Source organism: Montipora foliosa, chromosome 12 (genome assembly GCF_036669935.1).
Source record: "Montipora foliosa isolate CH-2021 chromosome 12, ASM3666993v2, whole genome shotgun sequence".
NCBI lineage: Eukaryota > Metazoa > Cnidaria > Anthozoa > Scleractinia > Acroporidae > Montipora > Montipora foliosa.
Genome location: NC_090880.1, coordinates 22,762,649 through 22,779,253, shown reverse-complemented (window position 1 = coordinate 22,779,253; position 16,605 = coordinate 22,762,649). Strand labels below are relative to the sequence as shown.

The window sequence follows — 16,605 nt, the reverse complement described above, 5'->3', positions numbered from 1 at the left end:
GGTGTTTACCCTGAGCGAGTTGTTCAAACAGGTAAAACGAGCCCGTGCGTTCCATGCGTTTCACTTTATGCTTGGAAACTTACATCGATCACTGTTTCTTCTTAAAGAACTTTGGTTGATCTACAACGTCTACGACGAAATCTGAGGTAAAATTGCTTTTCCTTATTGTAATCTGCCTTCAAGATACTTCACTGCGAGTTAATTCCATGAACTACGAATGGGCGCAATATTTATTTTTCATCTTTTCATTCTCTTTGTAGAATCGATCATGAGCTCTACATCGCAGAAGCACCGTAATTTCGTCAGCGAGCCCATGGGAGAGAAGAAAGTCACGGAGCTAGCGGGGATCGGTGAGGCGTTGGGGAAGAGACTAGAAGAAAAAGGGTTTGACAAGGCCTACGTCGTACTTGGGCAGTTCCTTGTCCTCAAGAAAGACGAAGAAATGTTTTTGGATTGGATTAAAGACGAGTGCGGTGCCAACAAGAAGCAAGGAGGAGATTGTTACAATTGTTTGAAGGAGTGGTGTGACGCTTTCTTGTGATCGCAAACTTTAATAGCATTGAATTGGTCATCAGATTTTCAATTTGAGTTCTCATTATGGCAAGTAGTTTATCGTTCCTTTAGCATGGACACAAACGTATTACAAGACATGTAAAAATTGTTTTTATGTTAATTGGATAAACTGGATAAAAGGAAAAAAATTGTTGTAGGGAAGGTGCATCCAATCAACCCTGAAATTCATTTATACTTGAATTTTTTAGTAAATTGTTATAAATGTAACCTTTGAGTTTAATAATTATATATAAATGTATTGTACACGTTCTTTCCACTCATGCAGAAAATGCAAATAAACATTTCCGTTTAATTTGCGGCGTGACTTTTGACATCACACTTCTCTACAAGCACTAATAACTGGCTTCTTGAAAAAAACTATTTGTCAGTTACAGTCTGTGTAAGCAATATGGCACCTGTTCACTCTTATGATGGAAGTGACAGGAAATATTTGCAAATAAAGTTTTATTCTGGGAGTATCGTTCTCTTTGTATGAGGTGACTCATTTGGTGTTTAGAAATCAGCACCTAAGGGTGTACAGCACCACTAAAATAATTATTGTTCTTGTTGCACACCATAAGGGACAGGAGTGTAGCCTGTGCAGCTGTTGGGACATTTAATTGCAGGATCATTCAAACACTTGCGAGTGCCATGGTTTTGGCTGCGTGTGGGCCGTGACCTGCATGGAGACTATAAATTTTGAAATTTAAAGTTTGGGTTTCACTCGCAGCCAAAACACAACAAAGCTACAATCGATTCACTCCCTCCTGTTTAAATAGTCCTGGCAAACTACGCAGGCAAACAGGGCTGCAGGAGGATTAATATGAGGAAAAATGTGACCTCTTATTCTGTGTTCCTTACGGGGACAGGTCATTGCTTTGTCTCCTTGATAACCTTTGGCCTAATTTACATCTGCCAATCTCAATAATTTTATTTACATCTCCCTGATTGATCTGCTTCAGTCCTCAAGAGAGGATGTGGGCCATTCCTTGAATCTACAAAACAACAAGGACAATTTTAAAACTCAGTCGTTCAAAAAGAACCCTCCTCATTTAAAGATTCACTCAAGTAATTTCAAACTAACATGGAAATGTATGTTGAAATGAGAAGAAAAACAATGAGCATGCCCAAGTTGCTCTTTCAGCCCAGGTCAAAAAGGTAGTAATGACCTGAAATTTTCTGAATAAGGGTCTTTTGAGAATGCTACATGTAAGATGGAAATTTGTAGTAAGCAGCCCTACAGCAAAAGTCGGTACAATATCAGGGAAATGCTTGCAAGCCCTAAAATGGAAAAATGTCCAGTGTTCTAATGACTGAATTCTCTCAAATTTGGTATGACCCAACTAAAGTCAGTCTCCAGTTCCTTGTTCCTACAGACATTCCGGTGCGCTTCGAAAACTCTTCTAAAATGCGCATGACAAAATGACTACTTGCGCCTGCGTTTGTATTGAATGTTTGTTGGTGTCGGTCGAGCTGGGAGTTATTGAATTTTTTTCGACATAACGAAAATGCCGTCGGTCGATGGTGAAGAAAATGGCGAGGAGGAAGTGGAGAGAAGTGCCAACGAAGACGAAAACATGAGTGAAGATGAGGAGGAGGAAAGCAGCTTGAGTTCGGACGAGTCATCTTCCGAGTCCAGCAGTATGGAGACTTCTCTTCTTTTTATCGTCGCTAATATTCCGCGCTTTTTACTTAACGTATGACTTCTCTGGCTATGACAGTTCAAACAAGCTAAACTGAAGTTTTTTGTTTCTTTTAGTTGACGAGACGGAGAATGAGAGAAGGAGAAATGAGTGTCTGAATGACATGGCGGACTTAGAAAGACAGTTCAGCGACCTTAAAGAACAGTTAGTTCTACTGTAAATTCGCTGTTACGAATTTCTGTATTTATCTACAGTATTTATTAACCTAATGCTATCATATTTCCTTTTTTCCAGGCTTTATCGAGAGCGCATTAGTCAAGTGGAAAAGAAACTCGAGGAAGTGACTGCAGGTAACTTCCTACGGTGGGGTGGGGAGGTGGCTAACTGGTTTTGGTTCCACGTCGGAGGGTGGGACGGGAAGCCTTTAGTTATTTTGTCAAATGGCTCATTTTGTTTGCTTTTGTTCTTTAGTTAGGTTCTTCTAACATGATAACAGGGCAACTTTCATCCTTGTAGGAATTCAACCCCTTATTAATATTGCTCCTTCTCTGATGTATACAAATGTATATATATCTCCAAAGATAAAAATTGTCCTACCTCAAGGATGGTTAGTAGTGCTGAGGCCTAGATTTATAGCCACTACTTGGAACTTGAAGAGGTCTGAATGCAATGTTAAATTTGTTTGAACCTACAATCAGGGCACATTGACCTTTTCAACCCCCTATTCCATCATTCTTACTGTAACTATTTTGTCCTAGCTAGGCTACCAAATTCCCCCTCCCCCCAAACAATGTTGTGTCATAATTCCTGTGATCTTTGGCTACAAACAGACAACATTGAATGGGGGAGGGGGTCTTTTGGAAAGTTTATACATGTAGCATGGTACAAATGGCCCTATTATTTTAGGCATAAAAACTGCTATGCAGACACAATGTGTCAACTCATTTTGATGCTGATTGCAGGTGTCCTATCATAACTAAGTGAAGTAGGATCGTCCAGTTGAGTGTAGTCCTAGAGAAGGACTGTTGCTGGTGATATTGACTGACGTTTACTAGGTAACCTGAGTGGAAGTCGTCCTCAGACTCTGAAGCTGACTTCCACTCGGGTTGTTGACCACACTTCTTTGAATTTTAAATATAATGTTTTAGCTGTGCAGACTTGCAGCTGGGTGCGTCTTTTACATACAGCTATTTTGAGAAAGGTTGTCGGAAAAAGTGCACGCGACAATCCTGAAAGGTATTGTGGGTGATTTTAAGTGCACTGTTTTTCAAAGAAATTTAAAAGAATCGTACGGGAGGCCACTGATATATGTTTGCGAGTGCTGAAGGAAAGTAACAAAAGTAGGTTCGACAGCTACAGTCGTTAGAAACACTGTATTGATCGTATCCCATATTACCTTTCGGGATTGTCGCGTGCGCTTTATTCTTGACAAACTTTCTCGAAATAGCTGTATGGGTATAGGAATGGGTCCACTCCATTCAAAGCAAAGGAGTGGACTTAAACAAATTTTCTGTTGAACTTTTTTGTTGCAGCCTCATACACATGTATAACAAATTATGTAGCATCCACATATTATTTATTATAAAGAGCACATGTGTGAATTTTTTTTTTGCAAGCAATGTACAGGTATAGTCTGTATAGAAAGGTTGTAAAGTATCAAAAAATATATAGTACCATTACTGAGATATTTGAAACAGCAAAAGTTTTGATTTGGCATGAAAAAATATGTTTCTCAGATTCAAGTGTTACATTGAAATAGTTGTTATCAGAGAGTGTTTATTTACTTTATAAGTGTTGATGGAGTGGTAATGAAATAATTTACTTCCATTTTAATCATCCCCTTCTAGAATGTGCTGTAGAGTATACAGGACCAGTAAATGAACTGAAAGAGATGTGTGAAATAAGGATAGAGGTGGCTGGAATCTTGCGTGATTGTAGGGTAAGTCTGACCGGGGCAAAAGCTTGCAGCGGTGTACAACATTCTAGTCTGGTAGGGGTATTTTTCTTTGCACTAAATTAATGCGGTATGCACTGTACTCAACACCAAACATTTTAGAAGTTAATAGTAACTGAAACTTAACTGTAGGTATGCATCAATCCATTCATCCCTGAAGCAGCACCCATTGACAAGTAAAATCATCTGGCTTTAGACAGGGTAAAATCTGTAAGTCTCGCTCTCAGGACTGATATACCTCTTACTAACCAAGTTTGAGGGCCATACTGTAAATTACGTCCCATGTTTTTCCCCTTAGATTTACATGTACATGAATGGCCCAAGCACGAAGCACGCTGGCCAGAAAACAAAGGGGAAAAACACGGGGCCATAATTTACAGAATAATCAAGTTTAGTAAGATATTTACCGGTAGTATCATTGTCTGTGGTAAGCAGCCGTGCACAAAAGGAAACTAATGTAGTTGAAGTCAAGAGGAAGAATCAGCCGCCTTAAAGATCTGAAAATTATTGATAAAGCTTCTTGGCTTTTTTAAATATTTGCTAGCATTAGATTCAAACAGTTTTACAAGTTTATGCAACAGGAAAGACATGATAAACTTTCTAGAGAATGTTCTATCTGCAGTTCCATAAAAAAAAATTATGTGATCCATTTCATATGAATTATATCATGTCATCATTTATTTTATTTGTACATGTACTTATTGAATTTTTAGCTCTCTTTTCCAAAATAATGATTTCTTCTAGATGGGAAACGTGAAAAATAAGTATGATGCTGACGAACAAGCTGCTGTCCAGCATTTCGAGGTGAGTAACATTCTCAAGTTTGAATAGATTATTATGTTCTCAAATGTCAGATTGTTAACCATCTATTTGCACAAGAGATTGTTAACCTTTACATTCATTTGACAGTTTACATGTATTTCTACCTGAGGTCATGTTGTATCCACGTGTTCATCACAGCAGTCATATGAATTGGCCCATCACTGAAGTACTTAACCAAGAGACTAAAATTATAATAATGGAAAAAGAAGTTTCTATATTTATTGAAATGGTCAAATTGTTTCACAGAGTAGATCTTATTTTTTATGTCAACACAAAATTTCTGTTTGCTGTCACTCATGAATTTTTTTACAAAATTTGCAGTGACAACAGAATGGTATCATTCCCTGTATACATCTTCTTAGAAGGCTTTATGTTGTGTTTTTTCTTTTAATGTTAGAGTGAAAAGCTTGCCCTAATGGAAAGCATGAAGCAAGAATTAGAAGAAAAAATTCGAAAACTAGAAGAAGATAAGCAAAACACGGATATATCAGCTGGTAAAGTCACTTACCCAAGTCTTAGATTTTTTACAGTTTTGGCATTCATACCAGTAGCATCATAATATTATTTTACTGTCGATGAATTTGTTTTATTGTATCTCCACTAGAGTTTGTGTTCCTTCGCCTCTGTTGTTTGGTAATTAAAAGTAATTTTGTTCTTCAATGAAATTGATACTACAGTATTAGTCAAGAATAGGGAGTTGACATGTAAGCATGTGGGAACCAGAAGTGACCATTTTACATACCAGGACAAAAGTCTTCCCTACTCCTCCTTTATATAACTAATCATCTCTATTAATGAAAAGATACTTAACAATAATATAAATGTGGTAATTTCAAGACAAATTTAAAAGGGAAAACAGCGCACTTGCCATTGTCTTCCATGCCTAAAAATTGTTGAGTGCTTAAGCTCTCTATTTCCTTTAAAAGACATGCTGTACTTGCATACATTGCATGGTCCAAAGAGCTTTGAAATAAGCCTTTACATACTTTCCTTACTCTTTGTCTGGAGTAGAGAAGTGTCCTGCAGAGGTTATTAACATTGAAGGGTCACAAGATGGGGCCTTCCCTCTTTAATTATTTTGTCATTTTTGTATACCTTGTTCGAAAATTGCTACCATTAATTTTTAGTTGTTGCCTCGTTCAAGGTTAATTAAAAATAATAATTTTTTTGAATTTTCAGCTTAAGAATGAGGTAACAAGGGCTACATGTAATTTGCAAGGAAACAAAAGAATACTAAAATGGTGGCCATTTTGAATAAGGTGTATGGTGTCAGACTAGGGAGTCCTTCTGTAACAAAGGCAGCAGGAAGTATTTTCCAGCATAGGAATTCAAAGCAACAGCTACCCATCAATAAGTTATTATTGTGGTGGATGATTGCTTTTACAACTGTGCCAACTGGTCTACAATCTATGTAAAACTGAAATTTTACTTTTATACTATGTACATAGTGAAACAGGCATATTGGGAAAAAATTGAAACCCAAGCCCAAAACAAGTCAGAGTTGAATCCAAGTTCAACCTCAAGCTATAGACATGCTTAGGAGCTACTGTAGGTCATTCAGTGAAGTAAACTAGTTCAGGTGGCATAAATTGCTTTAAATCGCTGTAAGGGAGATCATCAATCTTTGGCCTGGGAATTAGAATCCACATCAACATAATTTAAGTGACCTTCATTTTCAGATATATGGCTTGAATCACAATCAATAAACAAGAAACAGAGAAAATCATCTGATGGATCAATGCTATCTGATAAAAGACGAAAACCTGTAACAGTTACTGATATCCTTTTGATGATGATGATGATGATGATTATAATTATACTGGTGGGCCTGTTTGCTTTTGATTTGTTTCTGCAACATCTCTAGCCTTGTCTGTATTTGTCTCTTATCGGTGATACCATACCTTGCTTTCCTTGACTGTGATCAAGTCCATACATTGTATATATGCTGAGAGAAATGGATATTCTTGAAGATTGGGCTGCCATAAGGAAGGTACATACAATGTATAATCTTCATTGTATATCAAGTATCACTTTTCTTGGACCCTGCAGCAGTACCAGAAGTTACACGTGAAGGCAGAAATAATACTATGATGTTATTTCTTGTCCCATTGGTGTACAAGAAGAGTGTTCACTAGTTGCCTAACATAATGCAATACTCACTTGAAAAAAATCTCATTGTTCCCCCTTTTCCTGGTTCATTTCAGGGTAATAATTTTATATTCATTTTGGCACTTGGGGTATACTGTACATATTTCTGGGATCTGTTCAAGGCATGCAGGATTACATGTATAGTTGCAAAAAAGCAGCAAGATGCTAACTCTGGCTGCTTTTCTTTCTCTTTGAAGGCAAAGGGAGCATTAGTTAGAAGAAGACAAAATAGTAAGTTGTTATATTAATTCATTTTTAATTCATAAAATATTGTAGGTCAATTTCTGTGCAATAAATACCTCTTACTAACCGAGTTCGAGGTCTGTACTGTAAGTTATGGACCGAGTTTTTTCCCATTGATTTATGGCCCAAGCGCAAAGCGCACAGGCCATAAATCAACGGGAAAAAACGAGGATCCGTAACTTACAGTACGGACCGAGAAAACGAGGTTAGTAAGATATTTATCATATCTCTGAGGTTAACCGGTGCGCGGGCAACGAAACTAGTCAAAGTGAAGTGGAAGGTTCAACTGCCACAAAGAATGCTGTGCCAAAATCCCAAAAATTAAATCTTCTTCAGTTTGAAATAGTTGCTTGCAAGATTCAAACAGTTTTCAGTACAAGTTTATGCAACAGAAATGACATGAAAAACTCGCTAGATGATGTTTTGTCGAAATTTTAAATTTAGCGAGCTGTACAGCGCGCCATACTGTAGAATACAGCCCACTAATTTAGCCAATTACAGCGCGCGTACTTATTTCAGATTTTTTTTTTTTAATAATAATTAAAAATAATACATCTTATTTTATTGGTCAGTCCTTTTCTGTGCCTTGGTTATGGCCTGGGGCCTCTACTCAAAAGCCCAAAAACCTTTTCAGACCCGAAAAGACCAGAGAAAACAATTGAAAACAAATGCAAATTCTCAGCACATGAAACATTTTCGTTTTGAAAAATCAACCCAGTGTAAAATCTAATCTGAAATACACTTGAAAAGTTTTCAGACTTTCGAGAAACACCACTCCGTCACCCCTGGACGGACTGACCCTAAATAACATAATAACATGCATAAAATAAAATGCACTTCCTTGAGCCTTAATTTTACCTACAGGTGGCTGCCAATCAGAGAAGAGTCCTTTCAGTGCAAGATATGAAGATGGGAAACTCTATTATGAGGGAGAGTGGTAGGTTTTGGTACAGTGAAGCGAGATGAAAAGAGGGGACAGGTCCTGACCAGGTTCCTTCCAGTGTGAGGTCTATTTCGAGACATGTTAACGCAATGACCCCTGAACCCCCCCCCCCCCCCCCCCCCCATCCTAATTAAAATCGTCTGGCCTGGCTTTAGACAGAGTAAAATCTATCTAATAAGTCTGGCCTTTATGAGTCAATGGTTAATGGGGACATCTTGAGTCCACAATCACTTAACATATTAAACAATAATATTGTTACCTTTGAAAAAATATTGTTTTTGGTTGGGCAATCTTTGGTGACTCAAATGTTCCAGGTGGGATTCAAACCCTAGCCTTTGGACAACAACCTTGCCCATAGCCCACAAAAGCAATAAGAAATTAAAATTTAAACCTTTTGAGGAAAACTAGAAATGAGTGCTTTTATTCTAAATGCTTTTAATATCCAGTTTATTATAGCACTCACAAATACCTTTAGTTCATGGTCTTTTAACTGCCAAAATTACATTGTAGCCAATGTAATGGCCACAGCTGTAGCCCCTTCTTTACAAGAAATGGTATCTTTTTTTCCCCGAGGTTCCACAAGAATGATCATGTAATGATATCCAGTTTATTATAGCACTCACAAATTCCTTTAGTTTGTTTTTTTTTTTTTTTTTAACTGGAAAGTAGCCAATGTAATGGCCACAGCTGTAGCCTCTTCGTTGCAAGTAACGGTATCTTTTTTTTTCCCCAAGGTTCCACAAGAATGATCATGTGTTAATAGAGAGCAGAAGTGATACTTTCAGGTGTGTTCTTCCAGAATTGTCAGAATGGTCTTCTAATGGCATACATATATATAAGCATACAGTACCCTTCATCTCCCTTTTTGTCATTTATTAAATCTGATGTTGATGTTTTTCTTATATTTTAGTGCTTATGTTACTGGCATCAATACCGGAGAGGTATAAACTTGTTTATTCTTGGTTTGCTTTAGGATGTTTTCAGCACGAGCCTCTGCTTTGAAAGATGAGCAAGCAATCACTCATCAGTATTACAATTTTTTTCATGCTGTCAAATTATTTGTTCGTTTGAAATTAGAGTTTCAGTTTTATGTTCATCCCTGAAGCTGCCCCCATTGACAAGTAAAATCATCGCAGTGGTGTTAGACAGAGTAAAATCTTTTAGTCTTGTTCTGAGGATTGGGAGGGTTAAGGGGACATGGTTTTGACTGGACCTAGGTGTTATTAACCAATTAGGGAATTTAAGAAACAGCAACGGCTGCGACTACGACATCGCCAGAAGTCAGTAATATTATCATTGGTTAGAAGGGCATAACTAATCGTGCTGCACATGCAGCACAGTTTTTAGTAAGTATCTTGGCAGTCGTATGCCTAACGACGACTTGAAATCACCAAATTTGAGGTTTTGAGGACAACATAAGCATGCAACAAAGAATCCTTTATTTTCTATTTTAACTTATTTTAGCTTCAGTTGCTCATATCTCAAAAACAAACCCAGTTACCCACATTTTTTGTTGCTGAAAAATGATCAGAAGGGCAAGATGAAACTTTGTGCACAGTTTAAAAAAAATGCTGTACAGTGGATTCAGAGCCACCTTAACCCATTGACTCCTGTGATTTTTTTAGGATGGCTCTGATTCTGATACAAGAACAGCAGAAAATGTACCAAAAACATCAAATGAACAAGCAGAACAGTACTTTAAGCTTTGGCTTCCTTGGTGATTTTCTTGATGTCCTTTTGTTATCCTTGCATGGCATGCATCACATGGGAAAACAATGTCACTTCTTCCTTCAGGGATAATTTACTTACGGGTAGTTCAAAAAAAGCTCCCATCTGGAGTTCATTAACCTATGCGCTAGCTACAGTGTACCACTGTGAGCTATAGGGTAACGTTTTGGCGACATCTCCGACATACATATAAGATGAAAAATGTTTTAGGGTGCCATTCTATGTGGCCATAGTGACTATCCTTCCACAATTTAACTTGTCTACCTTCAGTTGGTAACAAAGCGTAAATCTTTTTTTTTTTTTAGGTTTGGGTGAGGAAAGTGGATGGATCCAAAACAAAGTTATACATAGGCCAGCTACAGAAAGGAAAATACAGAATAAGAAAAGCATGAACTCCAAATCTGGCCCCAGTTGTTTGAAGGGTGCATACTGCTATCCACTGGATAAATCACTGTCCACTGGATAACTAAATTGATTTTGTTAATGTTTATCCACTGGATAGCATTATCCACCATTTGAATAACCAAGGCCAGTGCAATAAAAGCAGTCGCAATCATGTACAGAACAATAAGATGTAAATGTGTTTCATTGCATGAAGAACTTGTTGTGCATTAGGACTTATCTTAGATATTAATAACTACCATGGATCTCACTCAAGGTCCTTTTTCATGAACATACATGTATCTGTGGGTGAATACTCGGTTTTTTCATAAAATCACTGTTTTCTCATTCTTTTGTCATTCTAAAAATTACTGGTTTGACGCCTCATTTTAGGGCAAGAAATGCTGTCAAATTTAGTACACACACTGGCCTACATTTGTGAATGCACAACATACAAATATTGCCTATTGGGGTTACAAGAAAAGGAAATTTGTCTCCTTTCAGACTACATAAAAGGCCTTAAAGTTTTCTTAAATTCTTGGTTCCCTTGTGCATGGCGACTTGACATATTGTATAGAATTACATTGTATATGGATGTCCCTTTTTCAGTGATAGAGAAGCCTCGGCCTCTGCTGTTGCTTTGGAAAACAAATAAAAAGGCTTGTGTCAGTGCAATTTTGTTTTAAATTTCCAAACAATCAATACTGTAGGTGACCGTACATGTACAAAGGTTATGCAGGAAAGTATTAAGTCCCATCAAACTCAAAACAAAGAGAGGATGGGCTACAGCAAGATATATACCCAGAAAAACTTCATGTGCAACCTGTATGTAATTTACAAACGGTCACTTTTTGGATAGGTTCACTCCATGCAACATGCAGCGTTAGTGAGGATGGACACGTACCGTACTTGAATTGGGTGAAGTTCTACAGGGCTGTTATAAGAATTTGATAAAGCTGCCGTGTTTAGACTTAGGGTGCGTTTTTTTGGGAAAATCCAAAAACAGATCTTGAATCGAAAGTATCCACACTTGAGGAGGATACTTCGGATTAAATCTAAATCCCAATTTTTGAGATTCACCATTTCAGCGGTTTTCCATACATACATGACAGCTAAGCCCAAATGTTTTTTTTGCGCCTTTTTACCGTACAATGAATAAGTCAAAAATAGTTGGGTTTCCTGAAAAATTCACAAAAGAAATTACATTAAAAGTTTCTTGACAGCAATAATAATATTGCTAGCAACTTTCCTACAGCTAAAAAAAAGCATGTTTTTCATAATTTCTTTTTATCGATCACTAAGGTATTTTTTTCCTCGTGGCATTTTTATTTAAGAATAATTTTCTCCAAAACAAACTTAACCTTTAATTTTTTTTTGGTTTTTAAAATTTGCATGCAAGTGTGGGTTTGTTTGTTTGCATTGTCATGGAAAATAATCATTTTTCGGATTTTGGGTCTTTTTGATGCTGACGAATCCATTGATCCGAGATCACAAATCCGTTTTTGGATTTTCCCAAAAAAAAAAAAAAACGCACCCTTGTTGTTGAATATAAAGTTTAAAAAAAAACTTTCCAAAGACTGGATCAAAATTTCTTATTTCACTGTACTTGACGAATAAATTTCTTTAAAGGTTTAGATGCAAAGACAAGAAGGACCGCAGGGTAACACCCAAACTAAACAAGAGTCTGAGATGCGATTAACATTCATGTCCTTGCAGAGAACTTTGACTTGTTACATCGAGTGTCACACAATGCTTTCCCCTCCCCTGATCGTATTGTCTGTTTCCTGTCACTATTAATGGAGAAAGAAATATTTCTATAGAATCACAGGCCATCGTCATCATCTTCACTAGAGTCAGTATAAATAAAAGTTGTGGGCTTTTGATGGTTTGGATTTACAAACAAATCATCATCGTCCTCATCCTCTTCATCATCAGAATTTGTGTCACAATTATTTACTCCGCCTTCATCCTTGCAATCACCATGCACACTGCTGCAAAGGAAAAATTATATAAAGCAATACATGCATGCTAAATAGATGTTATACAAAGTAAAATTTGTCTTCATGTCAAGCCAAGTATTGAGGGTTTGCATCTTATGTCACAGCGGCCATGTTCGTGTGCAGAACAATGCAGTAAAATGTCTTCTGGGAATTTGACTCTATTATTATGCAAAACTTGTGGGGCCATTTTCTATTGTTTTGTACACCAGGGTCAGTTGGCTAGCCTTAAGAACAGAAAGTGATGAAGTCAATCAAAATCAGGCAATCTCAATTATTTATATAAAAAGTAGCCTTTTGGTATGACATTGACAAAAATGCAGACTAAGAAATCAATTTCTGGAATTTTGATCTTCATGGGAACACATCAAGATGTTCTAGATGAAGTAAAATAAGACGAAAGTTCCAACCACCCTGGGAAAATTGACTCCGCCTTTGGCAAGTGAATTGGAGTTTTCATTTGGTTCACAGCTGGAATACCTTTAAGTCTTAAAGATATCTTTTTAGAGGTTCTTCAGTTACTTCACTTGTATGAATATACCATGGGAACCAAAGATGCAGATTGGTACAGGTCATGTCATGCATCAAAAAATTATCAATTTTGGCATCTGTGGTTTTGGGTGAACTCTTGGCTTGGCGTGGGAAGTTTGATTGACAGAATGCCAGAATGCAGTTGGCACTTAGAGGGGCTAGGTCATGCTATTTTAGGTAATTTTGTTTAATTTTGTTAATTATAGCTCTAAACGTCAAATTGGCAGAGCAAGAGTCTTTCATTTGCAAAATCACGGCCACATAACAACTGAGAATGATTTTCCAGCTGTGTAAATGACATTTTGATATAGACTGATAAAAATTTGAAAAAAGGCGGGCAGACATTTTTCAAATTTACCCAACTTCAATCCATTTCAATCCTTTCCATTTTGTCCATCCATGCCCCTTTTTGGCTTCCCTGTGTTTTGTTAGAGTTCTTTTATAGTTTTGAACAGTTACTTTGATATTTTAGTTAATTCTATGACCATTCGATCAGTGCTGAAATTGGCTAAAATTCCATGACCTAGCCCCGTTAAAGATGGGATTCTGCAGAATTATGAAAATCGCAGTAAAATATATTTTTCTCAACCTATGCCTTGTTTAACTGAGTAATCATTTGGAAAATCACCTGTTTACTTCCTTGACCTCCGATTTTTCATCCAATGGAAACTCTTCTGTGAATGCTTTGGGCCTTAGGAAGAAATCACAACAAGAGGGACAGTGTTTGACATTTTTGTCCACTCAAGATTGGAACTAATGGACAGCACGTGCAAATTTTGATAGACTTTTGAAGTGCCATGTGACAGGGGCCAGATAGCATGTTTGAAAGTGGGAAGGCCTAGATCTTATTATAATTATGTAAGAGTAGTGTAGATTACCAAGTCTCTGATCAAGCCGAAAAGAACACCATAGAAAAAAAGTGGTGTGGGGAGGGGGGGCTACATGTATGTGTGAAGTCTAAGCATCAGCTTAATCTTCACCAGAACAGAGTTCAAATCAGGGTTTGTATTATTTTTCAAGATAGGGTTTTCTGAAGCTCTTTGTTTAAGAGTTACATTAAGGGGGCACTTAATGGCCAATTATTTCTACTTGTAAACAACTGCTTTTTAGCTGGACAAGAACAGTAAGATGACACTTTAATTTGCAGTACCCATTTATTTCTGGTTTTCACATTTTTTGGACAGCCAGACTTTTATGTCTGTCACCCATTTTGATTTGTGCGCTGACGTGAGCAGCTTCAGAGTGTGCAGTTGCTTGTCTCAAAGCTGAGACTAGAGAGTGACATCTTGCTAACCCCTAGTGAAAGTTGCATTCAAATAATAAAACAGTACTTACCAGAGTCCTTCATTCTTGAGATACTTGATTTGTTTACCATACAGAATATAAACTATCTCAGCACACACTTTGTTTCCTTCCTTTATAGGATCAACAATAACAAAATCTCCTGAAAATATTGAGAGGATGTACAAGATTAATTAATTATGAAGAATTTTCAAGGCTCAACTTGTAGCTATTATAAGTCATCAATTTTTTCAATCTTTCATGAGTTTGCCTTAAACCCCTAATTCTCAGAGAAGCGAAATAATAACTTATTGTTAATAAATTTTCAATCTCAGATATTGCATTTCTAGCTTTCTGATTGGCTCATGCAATCTCAGTTATCACCTCATATACCATAATAGCCTTATTTGGAAACTGGTTGTATTGGTCGTTTTGTAAAAACTGAGACAACATTTTGGCATTGTGTAAGTAGAACAGTTCGGAATTTAATGAAAATTTAATAATACAGTTACATTGTATTCCACTCGCGCTTATCGAATGTGAGGCTGGTTATAGCAAACTTGGTGCTACATGCCTTTTTGGCTACTTACCACCTCATATCCAACGCTAACTCACGTAATAATTGTTAAATACATTGTACCTTCCTTGTTTAAAGAACAGCCAAATCATATAATTTATATAGAAAATGAAACATTTAAAAGCAGTAAAAAGAAAAGCTCTTCTTCAGTTACATGTACTGAATTAGCCCCATTAAAGGTCTTGTTTACCTCTCTTAATCCAGACACTTTTCCTGAATTTTGACGGCATGCTGACAAGGAACTTATTGCCATCAGGTGTCTCAATCTCATGAAGGTTGTTACCACGGCTACTTACAACCTGCGTAATAATAATAATAGGGACGTCAAGAAAATCGCTACCGCTGGCGCTAATACAGCTGCCAGAAGTAAATTTCCCTCAAAATGAGACACTGCACATGTTCATTGGTTGCATCCAGCCATAGCGTGAAATCTGACTATGTGAGTCGGATGTTTTGCCGTAGTGGCTACTACGTCGCGTTTATTTCGCTTCTCTGACCCTTTTCAACGGACTTCTCGGCATTTTAAGAATTCCATTGGATACTATATCCTTTGAAGTCAATTTAAGACGAAGATTGTGTCAAGGTTGTTTATGGTCAAATCCCATATTGACCATGAATTTACGATAAGTTTTGGCAAAGGTGTTGGAATGGCGAAGTGAGTCAAGTGAAATATTCATGTTCAGCACGAGGTTGTTTTTCTTCAGTTAAGTTTGCTTTGAGGGTTTAGTGAAGACGTTTTATTCTGGATACCATACGATAGTCCTTAGCCCATGTTTCTTTGTATTTTCGTTTGTTAAACTTAAAATTTAGCAGACCACCGAGACGTACTCTCCCCAGACCTTTTCAGTCACAGCAGCCAGAGTAGCACCAGCCGTCGAGATTTGCTTAAACTCCCCAATAATAATAATATGTTAATAATATTATTAATAATAATAATGATAATAATAAACAAGACAGTCAACAAAATTTTAAAAATCCAGAGGATAGTACTTTTTTAAAAATGTTTAAAAGCACTGCACCAAATACATTGCCAACCTTACAGTCCAGCTATGTAATACATCAAGCCCACAAAGGAGCAAGAGCACATTATTTATCTTTTTCTCTCTCGGAAATTCTCTTTTCCTGTCGTAAGCAAGAACACCCTTCTTCGTAGAATTGTCACAAACAGTGTCTATTGTACACTGCCACTCTTGCCTACAGTTGGCAGGAAGAATGTCAGCTATTTAGGACACCGCCACATTCGAGTGCTCTTTTAGTGGTCTCTTTAAGCTGAATTCTGGTTGACAGGCAGGGCAAGAGCCAACAGCAAGTTCACCATCGTAAGCTGTTTTTTCTGTTGCCTGAGTTGCCTAAAGCATCTACATACATGTACAAGATAATTTTTTTTTTTTTTAAGGAAGTCAAATCCCTTCTGAGTATAACTGAAGGACTGCATTATTTTTGGATTAACTGCAGAATACCCAGTCCATATAGTGCTATTGCAGCAGCATCATTTGAAGAAAGAGGCAACAATAAACGCCATTGATATGGATTATGCAAAGACATGGCTGGGCATTCTGCAATTTAGCTTATTTTTCCAAGATATCTTTGAAGAGTAGAATGTTCAATGTTAGCTTTTTCAGCTGTAGTTATGGAATAACAATGAGCATGTAGATTTTTGCGAGTCTGCATACTGGCTTTGTGGGGAACTGATGCATCAGATGGGTACTTTCGTTCCCCACTTAATAATGTACATGTAAAAATTGCAACGTATTGATTGGCTGAGAGCACGTCAATTAATCCCAAACAGAGTGCAGAAAGGTGAA

General features: G+C 37.1%; 2 protein-coding genes and 1 long non-coding RNA gene across 6 annotated transcripts in view; 2 read left to right on the top strand and 1 right to left on the bottom strand.

Moving 5' to 3' along the window:
• The first annotated feature begins 13 nt into the window (after positions 1-13).
• LOC137978666 (uncharacterized) lies at positions 14-1,028 on the top strand. Its single transcript, XR_011118209.1, has 2 exons — positions 14-146; positions 261-1,028. It is a non-coding gene; the product is annotated as an uncharacterized lncRNA (long non-coding RNA).
• Positions 1,029-1,986: 958 nt separating this feature from the next.
• LOC137978764 (breast cancer metastasis-suppressor 1-like protein-A) lies at positions 1,987-11,083 on the top strand. 3 transcript variants are annotated; one of them, XM_068825817.1, is made up of 13 exons: positions 1,987-2,193; positions 2,312-2,399; positions 2,490-2,545; positions 4,043-4,134; positions 4,894-4,953; positions 5,369-5,465; positions 6,651-6,749; positions 6,897-6,961; positions 7,317-7,350; positions 8,227-8,299; positions 9,040-9,090; positions 9,216-9,246; positions 10,339-11,083. In XM_068825817.1, the coding sequence occupies exons 1-13, from the start codon at positions 2,061-2,063 to the stop codon at positions 10,423-10,425; spliced, it is 966 nt and encodes a 321-aa protein (XP_068681918.1). In that variant the 5' UTR covers positions 1,987-2,060; the 3' UTR covers positions 10,426-11,083. The 3 variants fall into 3 exon arrangements, with proteins under 3 accessions (XP_068681918.1, XP_068681919.1, XP_068681920.1); XM_068825818.1 differs by lacking the exon at positions 9,216-9,246; XM_068825819.1 differs by lacking the exons at positions 9,040-9,090; positions 9,216-9,246; positions 10,339-11,083 and adding an exon at positions 8,879-8,936.
• LOC137978766 (probable RNA-binding protein EIF1AD) overlaps positions 10,592-16,605 on the bottom strand; it is a 6,619-nt gene continuing 605 nt past the window's right edge. Inside the window, exons 2-5 of one of the 2 annotated variants that reach the window (XM_068825820.1) lie at positions 14,991-15,099; positions 14,278-14,386; positions 13,571-13,633; positions 10,592-12,405 (exon numbers count right to left, since the gene is read on the bottom strand). In XM_068825820.1, coding sequence (XP_068681921.1) covers positions 12,237-12,405; positions 13,571-13,633; positions 14,278-14,386; positions 14,991-15,099 — 450 coding nt within the window. In that variant the 3' untranslated portion in view covers positions 10,592-12,236. The remainder of the gene's footprint in view (positions 12,406-13,570; positions 13,634-14,277; positions 14,387-14,990; positions 15,100-16,605) is intronic. The other variant, XM_068825821.1, reaches the window with a different exon arrangement.